The sequence below is a fragment of the Populus alba genome, chromosome 12 (assembly GCF_005239225.2).
Source record: "Populus alba chromosome 12, ASM523922v2, whole genome shotgun sequence".
NCBI classification, from domain to species: domain Eukaryota; kingdom Viridiplantae; phylum Streptophyta; class Magnoliopsida; order Malpighiales; family Salicaceae; genus Populus; species Populus alba.
In genome coordinates, this window is record NC_133295.1 from 11981182 (window position 1) to 12006839 (window position 25658).

At 32.2% G+C, this 25658-nt stretch overlaps 1 protein-coding gene and 1 pseudogene across 3 annotated transcripts; one reads left to right on the forward strand and one right to left on the reverse strand.

The window, feature by feature from the left end:
- Positions 1-8258: 8258 nt before the first annotated feature.
- LOC118044898 (squamosa promoter-binding-like protein 13A) lies at positions 8259-11999 on the reverse strand (annotated as a pseudogene).
- An 8481-nt stretch (positions 12000-20480) lies between these two features.
- Positions 20481-24133, forward strand: LOC118044696 (SUMO-activating enzyme subunit 1A). 3 transcript variants are annotated; one of them, XM_035053124.2, is made up of 10 exons: positions 20485-20760; positions 20857-20967; positions 21055-21194; positions 21372-21451; positions 21564-21680; positions 22146-22196; positions 22769-22835; positions 23249-23352; positions 23439-23543; positions 23627-24133. In XM_035053124.2, the coding sequence occupies exons 1-10, from the start codon at positions 20678-20680 to the stop codon at positions 23741-23743; spliced, it is 975 nt and encodes a 324-aa protein (XP_034909015.1). In that variant the 5' UTR covers positions 20485-20677; the 3' UTR covers positions 23744-24133. The 3 variants fall into 3 exon arrangements, with proteins under 3 accessions (XP_073268977.1, XP_034909015.1, XP_034909016.1); XM_035053125.2 differs by having other exon boundaries at positions 20488-20760; positions 20857-20908; positions 20999-21194; positions 23627-24006; XM_073412876.1 differs by lacking the exon at positions 22146-22196 and having other exon boundaries at positions 20481-20760.
- The last annotated feature ends 1525 nt before the right edge of the window (positions 24134-25658 follow it).

Sequence of the window (25658 nt, forward strand, 5' to 3'; positions counted from 1 at the left end):
CATTGCATGCACAATTTGTTTTATTTAGTTGCTTAAGGAAAATATCTGAGTGAAGGTCCAACGGGTTTGTGGACACTTGACCACACTTCATTTTCTTTCCACCTAGGTAGGTCACCCATTACAATGAGACCGTTGTCTTTACATTTCTTTTGTTTTGGTTTAATGAGGTTGCCAGATGGGATCTCATGTAGCTTTGGTTAAAGGGTATCTCCATATGGGATTTCAGGTTGACCGAGCTACACACACACAGGATTTTGGTTCTGGTTAGAGGGGATTGCCGAAAGGAATCTCAGTCTATCCCAACCACACACAGGTTTTGGTTAGAGGGGATTGTCGAAAGGGATCTCAGTCTATCCCAACCACACACAGGATTTTGGTTCTGGTTAGAGGGGATTGCCGTAAGGAATCTCAGTCTATCCCAACCACACACAGGATTTTGGTTCTGGTTAGAGGGGATTGCCGAAAGGAATCTCAGTCTATCCCAACCACACACAGGTTTTGGTTAGAGGGGATTGCCGAAAAGGATCTCAGTCTATCCCAACCACACACAAGGATTTTGGTTCTGGTTAGAGGGGATTGCCGTAAGGAATCTCAGTCTATCCCAACCACACACAGGATTTTGGTTCTGGTTAGAGGGGATTGCCGTAAGGAATCTCAGTCTATCCCAACCACACACAGGATTTTGGTTCTGGTTAGAGGTGATTGCCGAAAGGGATCTCAGTCTATCCCAACCACACACAAGGATTTTGGTTCTGGTTAGAGGGGATTGCCGTAAGGAATCTCAGTCTATCCCAACCACACACAGGATTTTGGTTCTGGTTAGAGGGGATCGTCGAAAGGAATCTCAGTCTATCCCAACCACACACAAGGTTTTTGGTTCTGGTTAGAGGGGATTGCCGTAAGGAATCTCAGTCTATCCCAACCACACACAGGATTTTGGTTCTAGTTAGAGGGGATTGCCGAAAGGAATCTCAGTCTATCCCACCACACACAAGGATTTTGGTTCTGGTTAGAGGGGATTGCCGTAAGGAATCTCAGTCTATCCCAACCACACACAGGATTTTGGTTCTGGTTAGAGGGGATCGCCGAAAGGAATCTCAGTCTATCCCAACCACACACAAGGTTTTTGGTTCTGGTTAGAGGGGATTGTCGTAAGAATTCTCAGTCTATCCCAACCACACACAGGATTTTGGTTCTGGTTAGAGGGGATCGTCGAAAGGAATCTCAGTCTATCCCAACCACACACAAGGTTTTTGGTTCTGGTTAGAGGGGATGGCCGTAAGGAATCTCAGTCTATCCCAACCGCACACAAGGATTTTGGTTCTGGTTAGAGGGGATTGCCGTAAGGAATCTCAGTCTATCCCAACCACACACAGGATTTTGGTTCTGGTTAGAGGGGATCGCCGTAAGGAATCTCAGTCTATCCAACCACACACAGGATTTTGGTTCTGGTAGAGGGGATCTGCCGAAAGGAATCTCAGTCTATCCCAACCACACACAAGGTTTTTGGTTCTGGTTAGAGGGGATTGCCGTAAGGATTCTCAGTCTATCCCAACCACACACAGGATTTTGGTTCTGGTTAGAGGGGATTGCCGAAAAGGATCTCAGTCTATCCCAACCACACACAAGGATTTTGGTTCTGGTTAGAGGGGATTGCCGTAAGGAATCTCAGTCTATCCCAACCACACACAGGATTTTGGTTCTGGTTAGAGGGGATTGCCGAAAGGAATCTCAGTCTATCCCAACCACACACAGGTTTTGGTTCTGGTTAGAGGGGATTGCCAAAAGGAATTTCAGTCTAGCCCAACCGCACATAAAGTTTTGCTTTGATACAAAGAAATAGCCGAATGGGTTTTCTAGCCAGTCAAGTTTGAGGAGAGTGGTGTTGAACATTTGGTTTTGTCTATCTTTATAACACTTACTATGCAAAATCGTTGCTCCGTAAGTATTATAAAGAGGGGGCATCTGTTGTAACCCATTTTTGGGTCCTCACCTAAAAAATACAAAAAAAATTCAAAAAAATATATTATTAAAATATATAACAGTGAAAAAATGTCAGAGCGCCCTAAAAATGCTCAAAAAAAAAAAATTGATTAAGGATGTTCAAAAATCAAAAATTAATTTTTGACAGTATATCATTTGACTGATGAGAGCCCCGATGATAAAGAAAATTCAATTTGTGGAAGGAAAAATGCAAAATTAGAAGTTTATGGACTCAATTAAATTTTATTGAAGGTTTAATTGAATTTAAATTTATAGAGGTTTTAATTGCAAGAAAAATTGATTTTTGGAGTTATTTTGGGCTTTAATTGGAAGAAATTAATTTTCTGGGGTCAAATTATAATTTTTGGAAGTTAATTTGGTCAAATCAGGGGCTTAATTGCATAAAAATGAAGTTTAATGGCCAATTAAGGACTTAATTGAAGAAATCCGAGACCAAGGACGAAATCGTAAAACGCGCGCAAATTGAGGGACGAAATTTGAATCTGACATGTTTTACCGCCTTTTCCTTTTAAATGAAACGGCGCGTTTTGACCAAAACGGCGCCGTTTCACGTACTGTTTATTAAAAAAAAAAAGAAAAAGAGAAAACGCAAAACGGTGCCGTTTTGAAACGGCACCATTGTCTTCTTCCCTGCGCACGCAGAGAACAGGGGAGAAGAAATTTTTTTTCTTCTCCACTTTTCGCCGAACTTCTTTCCCGGATTTGGCTCAATAAGACGCCTACAATTCAGCCACTTACATACTTTTGTCGGCCACTTCGATAGTTGGGGGGGGGGCGGCCACTGTTGGCCGCCCCACCGTGACGTTCCCCCTGTTTTTTCCTATAAAAACAGGGGAACGGGACTGAAAAAAAGAGAGGGAGGGAGTAGGAGAAGGATTCCACGAAATAAAGAGGGTAGAGAGAGACGAGAGAAACAGAAAGAAAAAAAAGAAAAAAAGAAGAAGGAAGAGATTCGGCAGAGAAGAGAACAAAAACAGAGGAGAGAGAGAGAGGGAAAACCGCCGGCCACCGTGCCTCCGCCGCCAGCAGCACCGCCTCGACGCCACCACAGGTACGCCATCCTGTTGCCCCGCCTCTGCCTCGCTTTGTTTATGATTTGCTGCGCCTTCATGCAGAACGTGAATTAATTCACGTTCTGCAAATAACGAAGGGCTGGTTACTGTGTTGATGCACAGTAACCAGCCCGTTTGGGTCTGGGCTGGGCCGTCGGCCCAGCCCATGTAAATAGGCTTTTGGTCGGCCCGGCCCATGCATTTGGGCCGGGTCCGGCCCATTTTTATTTTATTATTATTATTTTTTTATTGTTATAATTTTTATATATATTTTCTTCTATCATTTTGCTTAATATCGTCTGTATTTTTACATCGTAAAAATATAAATCCGGTATTAAAATACCCCGTTTTTGTCCTGTGGTACTGTTCACATGATACTGTTCACGACCGACCCATTAAAAAAAAAAATCAAAATATTTATTTCAGCATTTTATAATATTTCGCGTAGTTTTTATGTCATTTTGATTTAATATCGAGCAATATTTTTATGTCGTAAAATATAAATCCGGTACTGAAATACCCAGTTTTCAGCTTTTCAAGAATATAAAAAAAAAACAAAAATTAAAAAAAAAAAGAGAAAAAAATGTTTTTGTGCATACGGCCAAATGTCTCAAAAAAAAAATCATTTTGGTATTTTTCATAAAAAAAAAAAAAAAAAACAATAATGTTTTAGCATGCATTTTGGCTTTAATAACCAGTTTATTAAAGTCAAGAGAATATTGGCCAAAATTTCAAAAAAAACAACAAAAAAATTTATTTTGTTTATCTTTTAATATCTAGGGTATGACATTATACGTAATACATATTCTGGATATTTAATTTATTATTTTTTTTTTTTTATAGAACTTGGGATATGACATTACATGTAATGCGTATTCCGAACAATAAAAAAAAAAAACCACAAACAAGACCTTAGATTTTATCAGACATTAAAACAATGCAGCCTACCTTAGGTAGGGCGTAGTTGGGGTGCTAATACCTTCCCTTTACGCAACCAGTCTCCGTACCCGATCTCTAAAGACCAGTTAAGGTTCCTAGTAACCAGAATACTAGGTGGCGACTCCCAGTCCATTTTTTTTCATATATAGAGACAAGAATTCCTTGTCTCTCCTTATTTGCCAGGAATACATATTCCGATTTTTCCTTGAGGGTGGACGATCGCCGCGCCGCCGCACACGTGCGACATAAACCAATGCTAATTCAAAATTTAAATAAAGAGAAAAGGGGTAACCAATTGACCACTTATAAATAAACTAATCAAATTGGTTTTGTTGGTGGATGCCAATTGTATTCCACCCCAGAGCCACGTGTTCTATTCTAAAAAATTAGGTAATCTAGATCCTTGATATTCCAAATAAATAGGAAAAAAAACTTTTAAAGCCTTCATATATAACCTTAGCATCCTTCAACTAGTCCTTCTCTTTTCCTCTTCATTATCTCTTCAAATCTAGGGTTTATTCTCTAGTTTGTTATAACTCCTATCCTTATCAAAATCATTATTCTTAAGGTGAGGATATACTTCTGCTATTCATTTTTTAGACTTCCAGATTATGTTTTTTTTTTTCATTCCAGTGCATTAAAACTTCCTTAATCTTGCCTTTATAATTTGTCTTTTCTCTTCAACTAAGTATGTTTTTTAATTCTGGGTTGGGTAATCCTTCATAAAAAGCTGGTAAATACTAAACCATTTATGTATTATCACCAATTCTTTTCTTCAGTTGAGAAACATGGAGAACTAGGTGAATTCTTATCCTCTCGAGAAATTTTAATTGGTAAGCCACGACTTTAACCTTTTTATGTATTTGAAAAGGCCCATAGTTTATACGCTAATTTTTTATTTCTTCTATTTTGCATGTTGAGTTGACGATATGATTGGAGTTTCAGGTATACTCAATCACTTCTTCAAATGTATGTTTTTTTTTTTTTTGTTCTTATATGTCTGTGATTTTTTTATGTCTTCAACTTTTAATGGATTTATTTTAATGTTTTGTAATATGTTGGTTCTGTCTTTGAGATGATTTGTTATTGTATGATTCTGAGTTAATCCCAGTACATAGTTAATTAGGTTGGTTGGGATATATCTATAGAGAACTTTAAAAAGTGTCTCCTATAATGATAGGTGAAAATAAGAATGGCAATTTTACTCGAACTTGATTGATACCAACTCAAATTAATATGAGTTTTTTTTCCATTCAAGTTTGGGTAATACCCAAAATAAAAATAAAAAAAGTCAGGTTTAGGTAAGATATGGATATTCCCCTATCCAACCCGTACAATAGAAAAAACTTCAAAATTTGAAAAAAAAAATACGTTTATACCTAGCATATATAAATAGCAAAATTTAAGGTTTTGTTCACACACACTCTCCTCTTTAGCTTTTCGATTCTCTAGTTGTCTCTTGTCTACCTTACATATTGCTCTCTCCTCACTATTTATTTGCTCTTTTTAGCTTAATTTTCAAGCAAATTTGTCAAGGTGTACTATATAAGCTAGTTGGTTAAGTTTTAATTATAAATTAGTTGTTTGGGTGTAGTAAGTCAATAAATCAGATCTACATAAGCTTTTGTTATTGTTATTATTGTCATTAATTTACTGGTGTGTTTTTTTATGTAGGGATGATGAGAGGGTTTGCTTTTTAAAAAAAAAAAAACACTCTTTTATTATCATAAATGCATAAGAAACAAAACCCTACCTACACTCCTCTCTTTAATTATCTCTTTCTTTTTAGACGCTAGAAGAACAATAAGGGAAAAAAAGAAGGGATAGAAGTCAAGCTAGTAGGAATTAGAGATAGGATTTAGTGTGGGTATGATTATGAACAATTGGAATTAATGATGAAAATTCTGAATCGAGAAGTGCATGAATTGAAATCTGAACAGTTAAAGGAGAAGCTAAAAGTTTAAGTTATAAAATGAATTGATATTTAAACAGTTAAGGTTTGATGTTCAGATTAGGTTAAGTTTATACCATGACCTATCAAATAGATGCCTGATGGATACCTAAAATTCGATCAAGTTTGGGTCGAGTTCATGTAAAAACATTTATTCGATTTTGGATAAGGATATTGTAAAATCCAACCTGTGTGTAATTATTGTCATCCTAGTTGGAAATTAGGGTTATACCACCATCCTACCAATGACAACCACTTAGACCAATTCCTAGGATTATCCTCTATAAAATGTTGTGGTTAAGTTTCCAAGGTTTTATTAGTGATATTTGATTGTCTATTCGTCGATGGATGATAGACAATTAACATGTGAGCTTGTACTCCATCACTGTTGAAGAGTTCATGCCAAAACTTATTTATAAATATTGGATCCTTATTAGTTACCATATTCTTTGGTAACTCTTGCAGCTTAATGACTTATTATGCAAACACTTGTGTCACCTTATATATTATGTATGGATGAATTATAGAAGAGAAGTGAACATACTAAGATAACATATGCACAATAATTAGAATAATAATGAACTTATTAAAAGAAAGTAACCCCTCAATAAAATCCATTGAGATTTAGGACCATGTTTTAGCTAGAATAGAAAGAGGTTGGAGTTTAGTATTTTCCAACTTAGCTTTTTAGCTTTTTAGCTAGTGTCATACTACTTGATGTATTTTTTTTTACTTTTGTCTTCAAACTCATCCAATAAAGATCCTTCTTAGCTTTCTTAATGATATTATCATACCCTAATGATTAGTTATAAGACTATTATAAATGTACTTCATAATAGTCCCTTGAGGGGACATTTCTTAGAAATATAAATCCTTTTATTATAGAGAAGTAATCCCTTTTTTAATTGTAATCTTAAAGACCTAATAGTTTATTTTTATTATCTAATTAATTACTTGTTGGACTTCTAAACTAGTCTTATAACTCTTCTTAAGTTCATTAACCCACCCCACAATAGGGGCTAATATAGCCCATAGTTCACCACCTTCAACTCCTGCCATTCTTCTAACAGGGTATTGCAAAAAACAAAAAAAATCTAACTATTTGCTTGTTAAGTTAAATTTGATTCTTATTCTTTTGATTGCAATGTATTTGGTTTTGAATCAATGATTGAGTTAATTTTTATAATTTCATATATTGATACTTTATTTTTATATTAGGTTTAATACTCATTCTTTTTAATTGCATTATATTTGATCTTGGATCATTTATTAAATTAATTATTTTTTCAATTGCATCCATTTACACTTTGTTTTATATTAAATTCAGTCCTCATTTTTTTTTAATTATGATGTTTTTGGTCTTGAATCCTTTATTGAATTAATTTGTTTTTAGATTTCATCCCTTGACATTTTATTTTTATATCAAATATAGTCCTTATTTTTTTATTGTTATTTTTAGTTGTTCTTATTCTTTTCTTAATTGAAATTATTTTCTAATTTCATCCCTTATGATTTGTGTTTTTTCTCCTTCTTATATCAAATTTAGTTCTTTTTCTTTTCAAATCTATATTTTTACAATTTTATTTTGTTTTTTCATGTTTATCCCTAATTATTTTGATTGGTTTATAATTTTATACACACACACACGCTTTTTACGTTGTGATCCCGCCTAATGATTCATGTCATAAAGTTTGAAGGTTCGCTTCATTCATTTTTTATTTTTAAAAATTTTATCCATTATCATTGAGTTTGTTGAAAATTGGTTTTCTTTATTTTTTTATGTTTTAGATTCTTTTATGAATTTGTTTTTTCTTTTCAATTTTGAACTTCAATTCAATAATTTTTGATATTTAAGGTTTGACATGATATTACTCGTGAGTTTTGACGATTTCACTTGGTTTTACTAACGCTTTGTTTTTTAATATTTTTTTATGAATTTTTTCTTTTTAATTTTATCATTATACATTAACGAGATTTGACAATCATTATTTTTTTTTTAGTTCTGTTTCTATCATGTCAAAGTCATTGATTTTTTTTCTTGCTTTTTAAAATATAATGACAGCGTTTTGGTATCATTTTTTTCAATTGATCGGCGCCGCGGGCCTCACCGCAGGCCATCATTCTAGTTTAAACTAAGAGAAAAGAGAAGAGGTAACCAATTGACCCGTTACAAGTGACCCGGTCAAATTGGTTTAGCTGGTGGATGCCAATTGTATTCCACCCCCAAGCCACGTGTCCTGATCTGAAGAATTGGGAAATCTTGATCGTTGATGTACCAAATAAATAGCAAATAAAAAACCCTTCTAGAACCTACAAACATAACCCTAGCCTCCCTCAGCCAACCTGCCCTTCTCCCTTCCTCTCCCTTATCTCTTCGAATCTCGGGTTTATTCTCTGGTTTGTTCCAGTTTGTTATCAGTTTCTCCAGTGCAATACATAACTTGCTAGTACTAGCTGACGAATATCTCCTGGTCACTGAATGATACGGTGACCAAATTATACAAGATTTTTAATAAGCAAAGAAAAAGGAGGTGGAAGTCCTGACATTTTTAAATTGCTGATAATCATTAAGAGAATACTTAAATAATCCAGCATTCTATTTAGTGAAGATAATCCCTTAAGGGGTATTTCATGAATCCAAAATTATTGTGCATCATAATGAAAGTCCGGGAGATTACTACTCCCAGTTAAATGGAAGTGTTTGTGGGGCTTTGTCGCCGGAGGAACCACCAGACTGCATGTGAAACGCTCATGGAAAATGGACATTAGCATCTCTGTTATTGGAAACCAAAACTGAATCAATCGACCTCAAACCATGATCATGTACTATTGGACCTATGGGATGCGAAAAGGGGACTGAGTTATGTCGTTGCAGCATGGGGTTTCCCCATGCATGCGTCCGTGTTGATGACAGAAGAGAGAGAGCGCGCAATCCGAGTCTTGTACTTGTGTTGTTAACCTGTCACAGAACATGCTATGGCTACTTGCCCCACTGCTTCCTGGAAAAGCAATGGCTCTTGGAAGCGGCAGGCAAACAGAAGCTTCCGAAGATGTCTGATTGTTAAGGCAAGGGTTGTCACATTGCAAAAAAGGGAACAGCTTCCCCCCTGTGTAGCTGTTCGAGGATGATCCAAGGAACAGGTTCTGTTTGTCAGGAAGTTGATGCAGATTATAGTGCCCACCATCTGCCTCAGTATTAGCAACTCCAGGCCAGGTGGAATTCACTACAGCTGTGGAATGATGTACATAGGAACTAGAGAATGGAAATATTTGGGTACCTGAAAAAATGTTAAAAGATGTATTTAGCTATTTAGGCAAAAAAATAAAAATAAATAACAATGCTTGTTGCAAAAAGAAGCAACATACTGCGTAATTAGACTGAGCCTTTAGAACTTCTCCAGTCAGCGGTGTGTGTTTTGGAAGCAACTTTGAAATGACAAAATCATGCAAAGTAGTTTAAAATTCCGTTGACAAGCAATAATTTTAGGCAAATTCAAGAAAGAGGGCAATTTCAATGTTCATATTTAAGTAAAAGTCCAGTCTGTATATTTGGAATCTTAGATCATTAGTATGTTTCTGCAACGGCATGGGCAAAAGTTAAAAGTAGGATGAATATGGGCCAGTGAAATAGCTATAGTGGCCACTAGATCTTCATCATCTAAAAGTGACATTATTCATGCAAGTTGAAGAAGCACTCAACCAGTTAATGTGTGGAATGAATTGTGAAGAGCCATGATTGTAATCATTGCCAATGAAGTCGTGCAACTGAGTGTGTGCCAGAATCCAGGTTTAGAGCTGAAAAAAATTCCACTAAACATTGCTGTAATTAACTAACCTTGGTGATTGGTTAAGAAACTTGGAGGATGAGAAAAGGGATCTGGCTGAGGCTTCCTTCGCCGCCGATTGTGTCCATCAAGACGTTTCCTGCAGCTTCTTTTCCCTTCGTCAAATTCCTCCAGTGAATGGAATCTAGTAAGAGAGTAATAGAAGTATAAGACAGCTATTAAACCATACGCGGATGGATATTTTGATGTAAAAGATATTGTAAAAATTTAGTTGCCAGAAAGATATCAGCTAAATATAAATTGAAGCCTGTTCTATTTTCACTACAAGCATGGAGCATGGAGCCAGGCTAAGTGTAATAATCATCAGCACAAATTCTACGAACAATTAATAGAAACAATGGAATTCAAATGAACGCTGTCATGGATGATTTCAGGGGCATAGGTCGAGTTCCGAAGACAGTAGCTGGATGCAAAATAAAATCTTACATAGAATTAACAGAAGCTCTTCAAGGTCAATATATCATTTCTGTCCAGAATAATTAATGACCTTTCTCAGTCCTCGGCATGCAAGTTGAAACCATATAGTAAGCATGATGGTAAGCGAATTGGATATCGTTTTTCATACGGTATTAGCCTCTTAATTCAAAGATGAAACAGCAAATGAGTTTGTCAGTACATTTTACCCTAAAATTATAAAAATTATCTATAAAACTCCGAAATTTGATGCAGAAGTGCACTAAGAAGATGGAATTAGCACACCCCTATAGACCACAACTGTCGAATGTGTCAATGAGAAAAACTGAAAACACAGCCGTGGAAAAAGATGGAAACTTGTAATCTAAACAAGATTAAAATCACAACCACCAAACCACTGAGAAATTGATAAATTAAGAACAGGATACCACAATTCATACCGGCTACATTGCTGGCAGAATCGCTGCTTCTGACCACCAATGGTAACCTGAGGAGTCTTGGAATGAAGCTCACAGACCTTATGGCGCCTATGGTAGTCCCTGCAAGTACTGAGGTCAGAGTTGCAACCATCAACAAGGCACATAGCTACCTGAGTTCCATTGTTAGCTCCACGTGCCCTCTTCGTTGATCCTGAAGGTGAAGACTCTAGTTTTGAGACTCCAGGCTGCTTCCAGTTAACCATAGATTCATCACTCGAATTACCAACCCTACCAAGTTTCAAATCAATTGAGAAACCCCCTCCGGTCGTGCTAACTCCAAAGTTAGTTGGCCTACCAAATGCATCTATGCTAATGCTTGGAACAGCTCCTTGCTCAAATTCAGTCAAATCCCAAGAAGGTGCCTTCAAGTTCCAGTCCATAAAATCTACCACTTAAGAGAGTTCCACAGAGTTATCTTTCTATTGCTCCACACCGCCCCCTCCCCAGTTAGTGGAACTTCTCTTTCACTGTTCACCACCCTTGCATATATACAGAGTTTTTGTAAGCCAAGGAAACAAATCAAGCCACAGACAGATACAAAATTACACAGGGTTTAATCAAGTAAACCTCAGCCACAAGTAAAGACCAGCAATTTAAACCTGACAAGCAAAGAACAACATAGTTGAATGTAACTAAGACCTTCTGTCATAACCCCATTTTACATACCACAGATAACAATTTAATCCTCGTATTTGCGTTGGTAGCTTTAAGAAAACTGTCAGATTTCAAAGAAAACAAAATTATAAGCTTTAATTTATTATGTAAATCAGAAAAGTTCAGGGAAAAGGCGAGAAATGAAACAATGAGCATCTCAAAATGGTATTCTCTACTCAACCAAGTTAAATAAAAAGAAGGGGAGGATTTCCTTTTTGTTTAACGAGTGCAGCAATACAGTTTGCAGAGATATGCTTCCAAGAAGAATGGAAGCTTCAAAAATGAAAGCTACCAAGTACTAACTACAAATAAACAAATAGTACTAAATCAGTAAAGAACGAAAGAGGTGAGAGAGTAATTACAGAGACACGTTCACTTGAAGAAGACTTGGTTTGATCTTTCCACCCGCCCATTCAATTCAATGACAATGATTCCACTTAGAACCAGCAAAAGTGATTGGTTGTCAAAGGAAAAATTAAAAAAGATACATCAAACTATGAGAAACCACTGCAACTACCCCTAGTTGCTATCACCAAAATGCCATAAAGGGTTGTTAAAATAATGAATTGAAAGTGAGATAGTGATTGGGAAGTGAGGATCATGGAGGGCCGAAAAGAGCTAAGATGGTTGTTTGCTGAGTTCACTAGCTTTACTTATAAACTAATAATTAGTTTTTGTCCATATTTAAGGTTTTTTCGAAATATGAGAAAAGAACAACGACAGGTTGGTGGTTGTTCTGTTCCTTTCAACTCTTTTCCAGGAGCCAAGAAAAGAAATACTAGGATATTGATGGTAATTGGAACAAAGCATGTGACCTTGTTTTTCACATTTTATAGCATGTTTTTCTTTTTTAATTTCTTTTGTTTGAAGGTGTGTATCCCAATCTACTTTCAGAGTCCCTTTTTTTAAAGCTAGCACCTTTAAAAAAATGTTGAGAAAATAGCCCCAAACAAAAAAGAGAGAGAAAATAACATAGTTAAATAAAAAAAAAATTGATTCCGAATAGCCTTTTTATAATAAAAAAATTAAAGGGCATTAAAAATATATTTTTAATATAGAGTTTCTATAAAAATAGAAAACTTAAACATTTTTTTAATTATAGAGAGGAATAAACTGGTTTTTAAATAGATTTTAAATTTAACCAAAGTGTTTTTAGTATTTAAAAAAAATCAATCAAATATCTTTTAATAAGAAACACATGCAATTAAGAACTTGATATTTATCATATTTTTTTAAAAATATTTAAAAATTAATCAAACACTTACAATCAAACAAACTATTATTGAATTAATTTATTAAACTCGAGAACCAATTTATGAGATTGAAATAAATTTATAAAAAACAAATAAAAAAATTATAAAACCCAATTTCAAACATATTTAATATTAAAATTTGAAATTGAGAAAAAAAAATCAAATCTATAAAACTAGTATATAACTAAAAAAATAAAAAAAAAATTATAAAGCACAATTTCTAAAACATTCAAATATGTTAAAAGATAAAATTTAAAAAAATTAAAAATAAATTAAATTGTTCAAGTGAGAAATTGATAAAAAAAAAAACAATAAAAAAAACATAAAACATTATTTAATGAATTATGTTTTGTGAATATTTCTAAATTAGTGTTTGACATTGTGGTAATAGTTATTTTTTTAAAATGATTTTTATTTAAAAATATATTAAAATAATATTTTTTATTTTTTAAAATTTATTTTTGACATCAAATTATTAAAATGATATAAAAATAAAAAAATAATTAATCTTTTTTAAAATACGATACCATAACTTAATACAAAATTACAAACTTTGAAAAAATTGATATAGAACTTCGTGCTTGGAATATTTTCTCCTCACGGCATCATTGAATGTGATTGCTTCTTCTAGTGGGCCATCAGATTTTATTTGTTTAATCATTTGCTTGTGTTTTCGTTTAATATAGTTTAATATGGGGTAAGAAAAAAATTGAAAAACTAATTAGATCAAGAAAATTAGAAAAAATTGATCAAAAAAACTAAATCATAAAAAAAATTTATTAAATTGATTAAAATTTTTAAAAAAATTGATCGGTTGGGTTTAGTTCAGTTTTGGTTTTATAAGTCTGAAACTGAAAAAACCGAGCCCAAACCAAACAAATAGAGCCAAACTGGTTTGAACCGATTTTATCCTAAAAAATAAACCGAACTGAAATCAGTCGGTTTGAACTAGTTTCATTTTAAAAAAAAAAAATTCAATTTGATTATTTTTTTTATAAAAACCAAACCAAACAAAAAATAATTACTTCTAATTCTTTTTTTTTATATAATTTTTTTTTATTTTTTATCAGATAAATTTACTCTAATAATGATATTTGGTAATGTAGCCAACTAGAGGCGAAACAATCTTCGTTCCAATTCTAAAAAAAAAAAACAAAAAGTTAATTCCCATTCAATATTGAAAGGAGTATTTTACTTTCATTTTTTTGGTTCATGAATGTCAAGTTGGATAGTTTTGTCATGGTATAGCATGATTATTGTTTTGACAAAATGAAGATGTCCCAAGAAATAGTATATAAAAATAAAAAAAGAGACGTAAAGGCAGGGGGAAAGCAATTGGCCTTGTTATATGCTTGTCAATTATTGACTGAGTTTTATTTCCTCATCTCTGGTTTCAATATTTTAAAAATATAAATATTTTTTTATTTAAAAAATAAAATTCATCTATACATAAAAAATAAAATAAAAAATTATAAATAAATCAGAAAAATCTCTTTAAAAATTAAACACATAACAAAAGAATCATCATCATTCAAAAGAGGCTCCTTAAATAAAATAAAATAGAGGAGTTATGTTAATCTAAATATAAAATATTTTGAAAAAAAATATATAAAAAGAGGTTCTAATTAGAAAAAAAAATGATATAGGTTCGTCAAACTAGGTCAGCACATGTTGGCCCATTTAGGTAGAGTCTACACGCATACTTGCCCTAACAGGTTTATGCGACCGTGCCCTAATTTTTTTTCATTGCACTCAAATTTTTTTGAAAAAGAAAATCAAACAACGTGACGTATGATTTTGCCTAAATTTCTACCACTATAATGGCTGGGGAATCAGGCTTAAGTGTTTTTTTTTACTTAAAAATTTATTTTCAACCTATTTTTAACTCAAAAAAACCCATAAAAAACTTTGAGAATCATAATAAACCTATTCATGGCCTAAAAAAACGCTCAAAAAACCAAAAATCAACCCGGGCTCAAGATTTGTTTTTTTTTTCTAACTTTAAAGGTAAAAAAAAACACATGATATGAACTCCTCTTATTAAATAAAACAATTTAACATAAATTTTATTTGTTTTTAACAATCTAAATCAGTGTCAAGATATGTTTTCTTTCTATAACTAGAATTTGATGATATTTTTTTTTAGTCAAACAAGAATTAAAATTAATAAAAATAAAAATTTATATAAAAATTGAATTTGAAGAATATTTTGATATTAAAATCGTATAATTTGCGTAAATTGAAAGGGAGTACACTCGGATACAATCAAGTCGCTAGCCGTACTCTTCATTAAATACCGTCAGACTCATCAAATTATTTGCTTTTTTGCTCAGGAAAAGTCTCTGCATCGATCATCGCTGATCATGCGATGATCAGCGATCCAAGATATATATTGTGATACAAGAAATATGGTGCCATTAAAATCTCTAATTTCGAAATGGCTCTTCACCTTTTCAGACGAATATTATCCAGTGGTAGACTCTCCAGACTCTCCAGACTCCACATTTCTACGAATGACCATTACATTTCAAGGGATAATCGCATTAGTACTTCCCCAGATCGTATCATTGAACTTGGAGGATAGCAGCAGTCATCAAGACCCAGGTATGATATCTCACCATTTATCATAATTATAAAGATCATATATATTAAGGTTTGGAGAGGAATCTGTTGCACGAGCAAGAGTCGCAATTGTGTGATTATTGTAATTATTCTAGCCATCTCTATATATAAATGTGTATATGTGTGGTCTCTGTGTGCATGTTCTTCGTGCAAAGCTTGGTTTCTTTCGTCATGTGTTGTGCTACAAAGTCCACACTTTTCAATTCTTTGTATCTGTTCTCCATACAGTGCTTTAACTATTTCTTGGACTTGCACGTTGTATCCACATGCATGACTGAAGGCGTTTTCTGTGGATTTTTCAAGAAGCAACGCCATCTAGTATCATTTCAAAACGACTTACAAATTTGAATTTTATAAATCTTATAACTATTGAAGATATATATAATTATTAATTTTAAAATTTATAAAATTAATTAAAATATATGTAAGTTAACTCAAACAACAAATCATGTTAATTAAAAAAAAAACAATTTGAATTTCTGTGGATTTTTCAAGAAGCTCAATAAGATTTAGAGAGCGTTTGGTAACAAGGTTGTGTCTGTGTTTTAAACAAAACACAAATGCTACCTATTTGGTAAAAAAAAAATTTACTATTCAGAGGTCCCACATTGTTTTTGCGTTCAAAATGCAGGGGAAAGAAAAGGAGACGAATGCTGCTTCCTGCGCCCTTCATGCTAATTAATTAGCATGAATAGTAGAGCATGGCTATCCACTCTTCTTGCTAATTAATCCATTAGGTTCTCCTATTTGTTCAGAAAAGAAATGAAAGACCACTCTTCTAAATATTTTTTATTATGGTTAAAAGGAACAGTGTAGCATGATACTATTCACGTGAATAGTGTAGCCAGCTACACTGTTCTGGTTGGACCGATTCCAAGCTCAAAATACATTAAACCAAGTTCGATCCAGTAAAAAAAAAATAAAAAATATTTTTTATTTTTTTATTATGTTTTATTTAAAAAACTAGTGTTTGATATTATTTAATGACACTATATAAATTAGATAGAGATCGCTTGATGATGTAACATTTACAGAATTTAATCGCAATCCCAATTTTTTTCCTGAATATATTTTATTTGATGTTGTTGCGTGCTTAAAAAACAAAAAAAAACTATAGTTCTTGTCGGATGCATTTCATACGTGATGGAATTGTAGATAGTTTAATGGAATAATAAAAAATATTTTATATAAAGTATTATTTATTTAATAATGTAATAACAATAGTTAAATCTATAATATTTAAATTAAAAACCATCAATATTAATAATAATTTTTTAAAATTATTTTATAACCTCAATTTCAAAAGCATTATTAACCAAACACATTAAACTACTTTTTACTCAACCTCAATTTCAACCACAGTTTTAACCAAACATATATTTTTTCACTCCAACCTCAACTAAAAGTACTTTTTATAAAATAATTTTTTTAAAACCACAACCACAACAATAATCACAATATTAAACACACCATTACTAATTCGAGTTTCACATATTTTAAAAATAATTAAAAATTTATATAATTATTAACTTCATAGTATATAAAATTAATAATTCAAATATCAATATTAATAATAAAAATAAAAACCGCTGCAAAAACAGAGAGAGTCGCAGTTTCGCAGGCATGTTAATCGTGACCCGTATCTTCAATTTGTACGATATAAACAGTAGCTAAAACAAATTAAAGGCAGTAGAAAAAAAGTGAGGAGGAAATGCCACCAATTGTAGTAGTGAGGCCCCTAGATCTTATCAGTGATCACCTCGACTGATAAGCCTTCAGTGGTGATGGCAGCCCATAAAGCTGACCTAATGTTTTAGCTATAGTTATTGCAAGAGGAGATATAAACATTTATAATAGTATTTTTGAATTTTATTTTAAAATATATTGAAAATAGTATTTTTTTAATTTTTAAAATTTATTTTTAAAAAATAAATTCACACACAAATATAATATTAAATTGATCGAAACTAACAATACCACATAAAGCCAAAAGCAACTTTTGTAAATAAAACATGGTTGAATTGAATATCACTATAATTGATATAAATGTAGAGGAGGTACAATTTTGTTAATTTTTCAATAGTTCAAGATTTAGTTTATTTTTAATCAATCTTAAGCAAATTATTTGCATCTAGTAGTGAATTCAGTGGAATTCTCCTTTTGTGGCCCTTTTAGAATTGAAATGTGAAAGGATCATATGTTTGTGTTTAAAAAAATTCAATTCTCAAGAAATAGAAATTTATATATATAAAAAAGACGTTTATTGTTATTAAATGAGAATGAAAATTGTTTTCTTATATAAGTGTTTTTTTAATTCTCTATTTCTAAAAAAAATTGAATAAATCTTGTATTGTTTTTCAAATCCTATATTATAAAAACACCGGTACTGTTGTTTTTTATCTAATATTTTTTGGTAATTGTTTTTAATATTTTCATTTTAAATTAAAAAAACATATTTCGTATCCTCACATATGACCATAATCACCAAGTGTATAAAAAATAAATAATTTCCTCCAATATGTAGCATGATTTGAGGTACCACTATGGAGCCTATTTAGGAGTATGATTGCGGTTATTTTTTAAAGTGTTTTTTATGCTGAAATGTATTAAAATAATTTTTTTTTTAAAAATTATTTTTAAGAATAGCGCATTAAAATTATCCAAAACATATATAAAAAAAATAATTTTTAACAAAAAAAATTGAATTTTAGTGGAATGCGGTGCAAACTCCCTTAATAACACTCTTTATCACTAACAAGAAAATCTCCAATGATGGTAATTTGATCTTCATTATTGGTACCAAATTTCTTCTTCTTTAATCTCAATTCTTTTTCTACCCTCTCTTTAACTTTCAACAATTTCTTTTAATGTGCCATGCAAGAAACACAATGATAACATTTAACTTTGGCAAACTTGCGCCTAGACTTACTTCTGTTTTTACCTCTCTGCTTCAAAACTCTATTTTTACTCATTCTCCTTGTTTCAACAACTAAGACATCTGACTGGGAAGACAAACCCGGTCGATGTCTTTCTTCTCATCTCCTCGTGTAGAACATTACTTTTAGCTAAGTCATTGATGTTACACCATTAGAGGCTGAGTTAGACAGTGACATTCTAACACATCTCCTATAAGTTTGGTAAACTTTCAAGAAGCCATGATTGATCCATGTATCTCATCATCAAAGTTAATACCCATTGCAGTCAACTCATTCATTATTCCTTTTTTTTTAGATTAACGATGGTTATCGAATTAGCTTATTCGTACATCGACTAATTTCATGGACCTTAAAGTTAATAACCATGTAAGCTTTCAATACCCCTGAGGTTTGTAGGACTTGATCAACTGGTGATCTCTAAAAAACAAATTTAAAATTTAACCAGTTAAAACTATATCCTTTAAAATTACTCATTAATAATTCCTTAAAACTTGATAAATTGATGTTTCATCTTGATATCTCAATGACATCATCTGCTTTATCGCATATAACTTGTTGTTTTCGTTTTTTCAGGCACACAACTATTCAAGCCTAGATCCATAAACTTTGGGTAGGTGTTTCTCCAATAACATTGTTCAAGACATTATCATCAATCCACTGCTTAATGTACCCATACACTTGTCGATGTAGCAAGCTCCATTCATCATCAGTTTTACCTTTGGGTTTACCCGCAGAAAATATCACTCATGGACTAAGATTTTTAATGTGAAAACACTGATGTGGGGAAAAATCATAGACCGTAATCATACAAAGACTTTAACTATCAACAACAATAATAGATACATAATTTTTTTTTTAGTTAGAACTAAGGGCTACAACACATATCATTAAAAATAATATATTCTTAGAATTTATCAACATTAAAAAAAAAATAGAGAAATAATCTCACAAAACTAGCAACCACCTTATGTAAACAAACTTACTTAAACACCTTCAATCTTTTATTCAAACCATCCAAAATAAAGAGCTACATGTTTGGAATTGTTAGTCAATAATTCATCTAGATCTAACGGTGAATCAGCTTCCAATCGAAGCTTAAATAAACGCTGCTCAAGTTGCCTTTATTTTCTTTTTCTCATGGGCTCTCTCTTTTCTTTTTGTCTTTAATTTTGTTTCAACTGAACCTAATCTTTTATTTTCAACCAACCTTTCCTCTTTATTTGCATTTCCTCTTTATATGTGGTGGTTCATTTTATTACATGGGACGGGACCACTCAATAAATCTCTCATCTTCAACGATTGTCATTCTGTATTCACCATCCAAAGAGAGGAACCATAAATTTTATTTTTTCAGATTAGTTACCATGTAAATGAAAAAAGAAGAAGAAGAACTAGAGTAAAACCGTAAAAAGTAGGTGAATATCAAATATTGATTCTATTTTGAGGGTTGGAATTAGTTTATATATACATAATAAATACTTGAAACTTGATCGAGTTGGGTTTGAGTATCTAAAATTTATACCTTTCAAGTTTTATAATGGATATATTTAATAATTCTAAATTCAAGTTTGAATAATACCAAACAGCTCAAACAACCCAACTATGAATTTTCATCATTATCCCTACTAAAAATTATACTTAACCAAAGGAATTCATTAAAAATGCCAAATTGTATCCAACTCCATGCTTTCCAAAAGTTCTATGATCACATTTCTTATGATTCCATTTCTATTTTTCTATATTTACTTCTTTAAATGCTCTTTTTAGATTCCATTGGTTTAGAGTTAAAAATTGAAGGCTAAATACTAAAGTGTTAAGAAAAATGATTAAGAAGTAAAATATTAAGGATGTTTGGTAAATATGTAAAAATTATTTATAGGAACCAATCATTTTTAAACTAATTTGAAATAAATATAGTGAAAAACAATAACACAAATCTACTTTTATGTAAAGCAAAAAGAATGTTCGGTATTGTAGTATCTTTTGTCTTTTTACCCAATCATATAGAAAAAGTTATTTAGTTAGCTAAATAGCTTATGCTTTTTGTATTATGTCCATATATAATTGTGTTTTAAACCTTAGTTATATAGAAACTAAAATAATATGTTTTCATTAACAGAGACATGCTTTTCATTTATTTTATATATAAAAATTCATTTCATAACACTTTTAACCAAATAAATATATATTTTTAAAAAATATACTTTACAAAAATCATAATTAAAAGTATTTTTTTAAAAAAATTTACGTGGCCCATGTAAATATCCACAGCCCAAAACCACCAAATATGGATCAACAACTGGATTGGACCCAAACAACTCCTTCCTTGATCCTCTCCAACTGCTAAACCTCTGAAAACTTCCAAAAACACTACTTTAAATTTTAACCTTGTCGTGTCTTTCCTCTTCCTTTTTTCTTCAGTCATTTTTTGGGTCAAGAATCATTTCTATTTTCATATCAAGATAAAACCCTTTTAAGGGTTTAGTCCAAAGTAGAATTTTGTTTGGTCAATTAGGCTAAACTTGAACATGAACGGAGAGGAGTTGACAGAGCAAGAAACTGCTTTGTATGATCGCCAAATTAGGGTTTGGGGTGCTGATGCTCAACGAAGGTAAAAACCCTTTAAGTTTCAGTTCTTAATTTGATTTTGAACTCGCTCTTTTAAGTAACCTTTTTTTTGTGTGTTTTTTTTATTTATTTTTTTTAGACTAAGCAAATCCCACATATTGGTTTATGGAATGAAGGGCACTATTGCTGAGGTATTTGCTACTACAACCTTAAAACTCACCAAAAATGTGTCCTTTTTTATGTTGATAAGGTGGGACTTTGTGTTTTTTTTATGTGGTTAGTTTTGCAAGAACATTGTTTTGGCTGGAGTTGGAAGTCTGACACTAGTGGATGACAGGGCTGTGTCTGAAGAAGCGTTGTCTGCTAATTTTTTGATACCCCCTGATGAAAGTGTTTGCAGTGGGAAAACCCTTGCTGAGCTTTGCTGTGATTCTTTGAGAGAATTTAACCCCATGGTTCGTGTTTCGGTTGAAAAAGGTTTTGTTTGTCTATCCCATATATTTTTTTTTCTTATGACTGATAATGTTTAATTTTGGTACCGAATCTATTAATTTAGTGATTGGAATTGGTTGTGTTTGCTAATTTTATTAATCACAAGAATTTTGTATATGTGCAACTAATTTGAAATTATCCAATGGAATATTGAAATTGCAGGTGATTTGGCAAGCTTGGGTGCGGAATTCTTTGATAAGTTTGATGTTGTAGTTATCAGTTGCTGCTCGCTAGCCACCAAAGTACTGGACAATTGTTTGTTGTTGATTAATTTGTGTAGATAATTCTGCTTTCTGGTAGGATTTTTTCTTCTCTGTAATTTAATGCAGTATTTATTTTACACTCTTGATGCAGAAATTAATCAATGCAAAGTGCCGGAAGTTATCAAAGCGTGTATCTTTTTATGCAGTTGACTGTAGAGATTGTTGTGGTGAGATCTTTGTTGATTTGCAGAAGTACAATTATGCAAAGGTAACATCTTTTCTACTTACATTTTCACAGGCTTTCTTCTTTCATGGATTCCTGTTATGACTCAAAATATTGGGTCCAAAATTTTTCTTTTTTCTACTAAAAACATTGTCCTGGATGGAAAGTTAAAAAATTACACTACCAAAGCTTGAATCAGTTTTGTTCTGAGTGGTGGATTGTTTATTTCTTGTTTAGCTCATCCTAATGCATGATTTCATCTGTTGATGTCATGCTCTCTTTGTATGTTTGATGTGCTGTTATAAGGATGATGATACCACTTAACATGATCACGAAAGCCTTGGTGATAAAAAGTGGATGGAGAACTGAGCACTAACCTTTTTGACATTTATAGTATGTAGTTGCAACTCACATGAGATGCCAAATTGTTGATCTTTTTAAGCATCCTCAAATACCATGCTTTTGTTGATTGGAGGCACCGGGTTTTTTTCTGTTTCTTGTTATTGACAGAAAAAGACAGATGGAGCTGCTGAATGTGAACTGCAATATCCAAGTTTTCAGGTATTGCTAAGTTCACGAAGTTCTTCCCCCATTAATTTGAGTTCATTTCAATAGCCTTGTAAATATAGCCAAATGTGTGTTCTGATCCAACCTCGTTCCTTCATTATGCCTGACAAGTGCATTAATGTACATTCGATCAAGAACTCTAGAAATGTGGTAAAAATTTTAACTTCTTGGCAAACATGAACTTTTTTTAACATTATTGTTTTTCTTAAGGGATGGCATGTATTAAATTAAGTGGGCCATATAGGCTGGTCTGTAGTCTTACCTAAGAATTGGCGAGAGTAGTATCAAACTGATCCATTCTATCTGCAAATGTATGCTGGTTAGGCAACACCTTCAGGGAGTGAACCAAGTGACGAACTATAGGAATCTGCTTGGACTAATATATGATGTAACTAAGGAAATAGCTTGGCGGCATTCATTTAGGATGGCTACCTAACTAATGTTTAATTAGCATAAGTTTGAAATCAAAGTCTCGGCTGATTTTGATTGACAGAAACAATAAAATTATATATGTACTTAGGTGCCCATTTTACTGACAAATTGTGCAATTGATCCATTCATTGCAGGAAGCTATTTCAGTGCCTTGGAGATCACTTCCCCGGAAAGTCTCAAAGCTGTATTTCGCTATGAGAGGTCTGGTTAAATATTCAGTTCTTTTTGTTTAGAAGGAAAAGATTGAAAATAAAAAAAGGTGGTCCAAACTGGTGGTGAATGTAGTGTCCTGTTAAACTGTTCACAACATGCACACATTGCCTGATATAAGATTGAGGAATATGTGATGGACTTCTCTGTGCTTGTGTTACAAGGCTGAGTTGATTCTTAATTACCACCTAATTCATGCATCTTCATTCTAAAATGCATGATTACTGATTTCTCTTTTCTGGAATTGGGACATCTAATGAGAGTTTTGTCCATATTGTGATGAAAAAACTGAAGTTCTGTTTCCTTCGAACTTGATGAGTTGGGTTTTAAATACATTTATGAGCAGTTGTTTTAAACTGTCTACATCTGTAGAAGAGATGACCTGTTTTATTCTCCTTTTGTAGTGATTGAAAGGTTTGAAGAGGCTGAAGGACGCAAGCCAGGAGAAATTTGTATCGAGGACCTTCCTGCTGTTCTAAAGCTGAAAAAGGAACTTTGTGAAGCACAGGTACGCCTTTAGGAATCAGTTAATTGTGTTTACTTATTTGAAAATAGGAATCAGCTTCTAAATCTTGCTATCACAATCCTTTTCAGTCAGTAAATGAATCTCACATTCCGGATACCCTCCTCGAAAGATTGGTTATGGGTGCAAAAGAGTTCCCTCCAGTTTGCGCCATTATTGGAGGAACACTTGGACAGGTGAATTTCTAATCTATTTATTGGCTGGTGTTCTTTTTAAATGTTCGATTACCTGGTTTAATGTGTGGCATTAAATACTTTAGGAGGTAATCAAAGCAATATCAAGCAAAGGGGATCCCCTCAAGAATTTCTTCTTCTTTGATGCTACGGATGGGAAAGGCATGATAGAGGACATATCAAACCCTAACCTGGAAAGCTGATCATGTTTAGAGAAGCTTTATGAACTAAAATTATGTGCTGGATGCAATAATGGGTATTCAATACTTTTTTTTTTTTTTACTATACACTGTTGATAATGATTTGCAGGTGGTCTTTTCACCATAGATTGTTGCTAATCAAAACCATCGACTTCTAGCTGTTCATGCTCGGATATGCTCAACTAACATGATCAGAAGTAGTGCTGTATATGTAGTTAGGCAAACTACAGAAGCTATATGAAATGGTGTCTTGGACTTCTAATGCAGTAGCCAAGGTCTGAGTTTGATTTTATAGCCAAAAAATGGTTGCTTGTAATCGTTCGGACCTCTGGACAGCTTAACCTTGCCATTCTTTCCCCCCAAAGCAATTATTAGTGGTATCGAATTGCTAAACTCGACATATTTTGATTCTAGTTATGATTAAGCTGACTATGGTTGGGCTGTAGAGGACTTTTGTCTTCTCCCCTCCTTTTTATTTATCTTTTTCTTATTAAAATATAAAGTTATTATTTAATTTGTTTTAAATATTCAATTCACCTTTATTTTTTTAATTTCTATTTTTTATTGATTATTTTTCTTCAATCTCATTCATTATTATTTGGTTTTATTTAATTTTTAATTTTTTATATCAAATTTTATTATTTTTATTTTTTTCTAATTGAATTTTGTTTAATTTTATCTTTTAACATTTGAATTCAAATAATTTTTTATATTAAATTTAATATTCGTTCTTTTAATTATATTTTTTTTTTTTTTATAGTGTCATGCTCATGATCGAGATCATTGATTTTGAAGGTTAGTATAACCTTGGTTTTTTTTGTCTTTTTTTTTTTTATTTTAATTATTTTAATTTTATTTTCAACATTTTATTTATTGAGAATTAGTCATAATGTTTATTATTATTATTATTATTATTATTATTATTTTTCTATAGAGTTATTGAGAATTAGTTATTTTTCATGGTCACAAGGTTCACGGTCACAAGGTTCACGGGTTAACTCGGGTTGGTTCGGGTCTTTTTGGTTGTTGGTTTTTTTAATTAATTTTTTTTGTCATTCAATATTATGTTATTTGATAACTGAGCTTCATAATTTTATTTGGTATATTTTTGAAGGGGTTACCTTGGTTTCTTGATCAAGTTAAAGATTTTATGTGCTAACCCAAATGAACTCGAGTTAGATTTTTTTAATTTTTTTTATGTCAATTTTTTATGTCATTTTATTTATTATATTTCTATTGTTATATTTGTATTATTTAAAGTAGCCGATCTTATTACATACAATTAAACCATTGGCCCGAGTCTAATATTGTTTTGACTTTTTTAGAAATGTTTTTGTCACCTTAGTATCTTTTTTATGTTAGAAAAAATATAGAATACTTCATAGTGTAGTGCAACCCTGTCTAGTTGTTATAAACTGTGGTACGTGAGTTAACTTGAAAATTGACTCCACTACTTGCTTAGTTTAAGTTTTAAATTAAGTCATGTTGAAGTTGTCTTGACATGTTTTAGTTGACTTGACAGGTTTAAAGATAAAAACAAAATAATAAAAAATAAAAAAGACCGGTCATACTTTAAAAAAAAATCTTAAGATTACATCTTTTTTTTTTTAAAAAAAAAAAAACATTAAAACGACAATGTAGTTGATAAACTCAAGTCAACTTGGGTTAATTCACTAAACTCAGAACTTTTCTCTCCTTGCCTTTTTTAGGCAACTTTATAATGTAATTGAGTCTACAATAACATGTGATTTTGAGTCATCATGCGTGGATCTGTCACAATTAGATAAGGATCCGTCATAGATAAATTACGTAGATAATCTAATAGATGTATTTATAGATCAATGAGACATATTAAGATCCAATAGGAAGTATGGTCATGCTGAGGTAGAATAATAACTTAAAAGGGTTATAATTTTTT

Bases quoted from the DNA above. Each gene is read 5' to 3' on its own strand.
- LOC118044696 (XM_035053124.2), top strand. From the start codon at position 20,678: ATGAACGGAGAGGAGTTGACAGAGCAAGAAACTGCTTTGTATGATCGC. The intron at 22,197-22,768 runs GTATTGCTAAGT...CATTCATTGCAG, and splicing joins TGCAATATCCAAGTTTTCAG to GAAGCTATTTCAGTGCCTTG. The intron at 23,353-23,438 runs GTACGCCTTTAG...AATCCTTTTCAG, and splicing joins AGGAACTTTGTGAAGCACAG to TCAGTAAATGAATCTCACAT.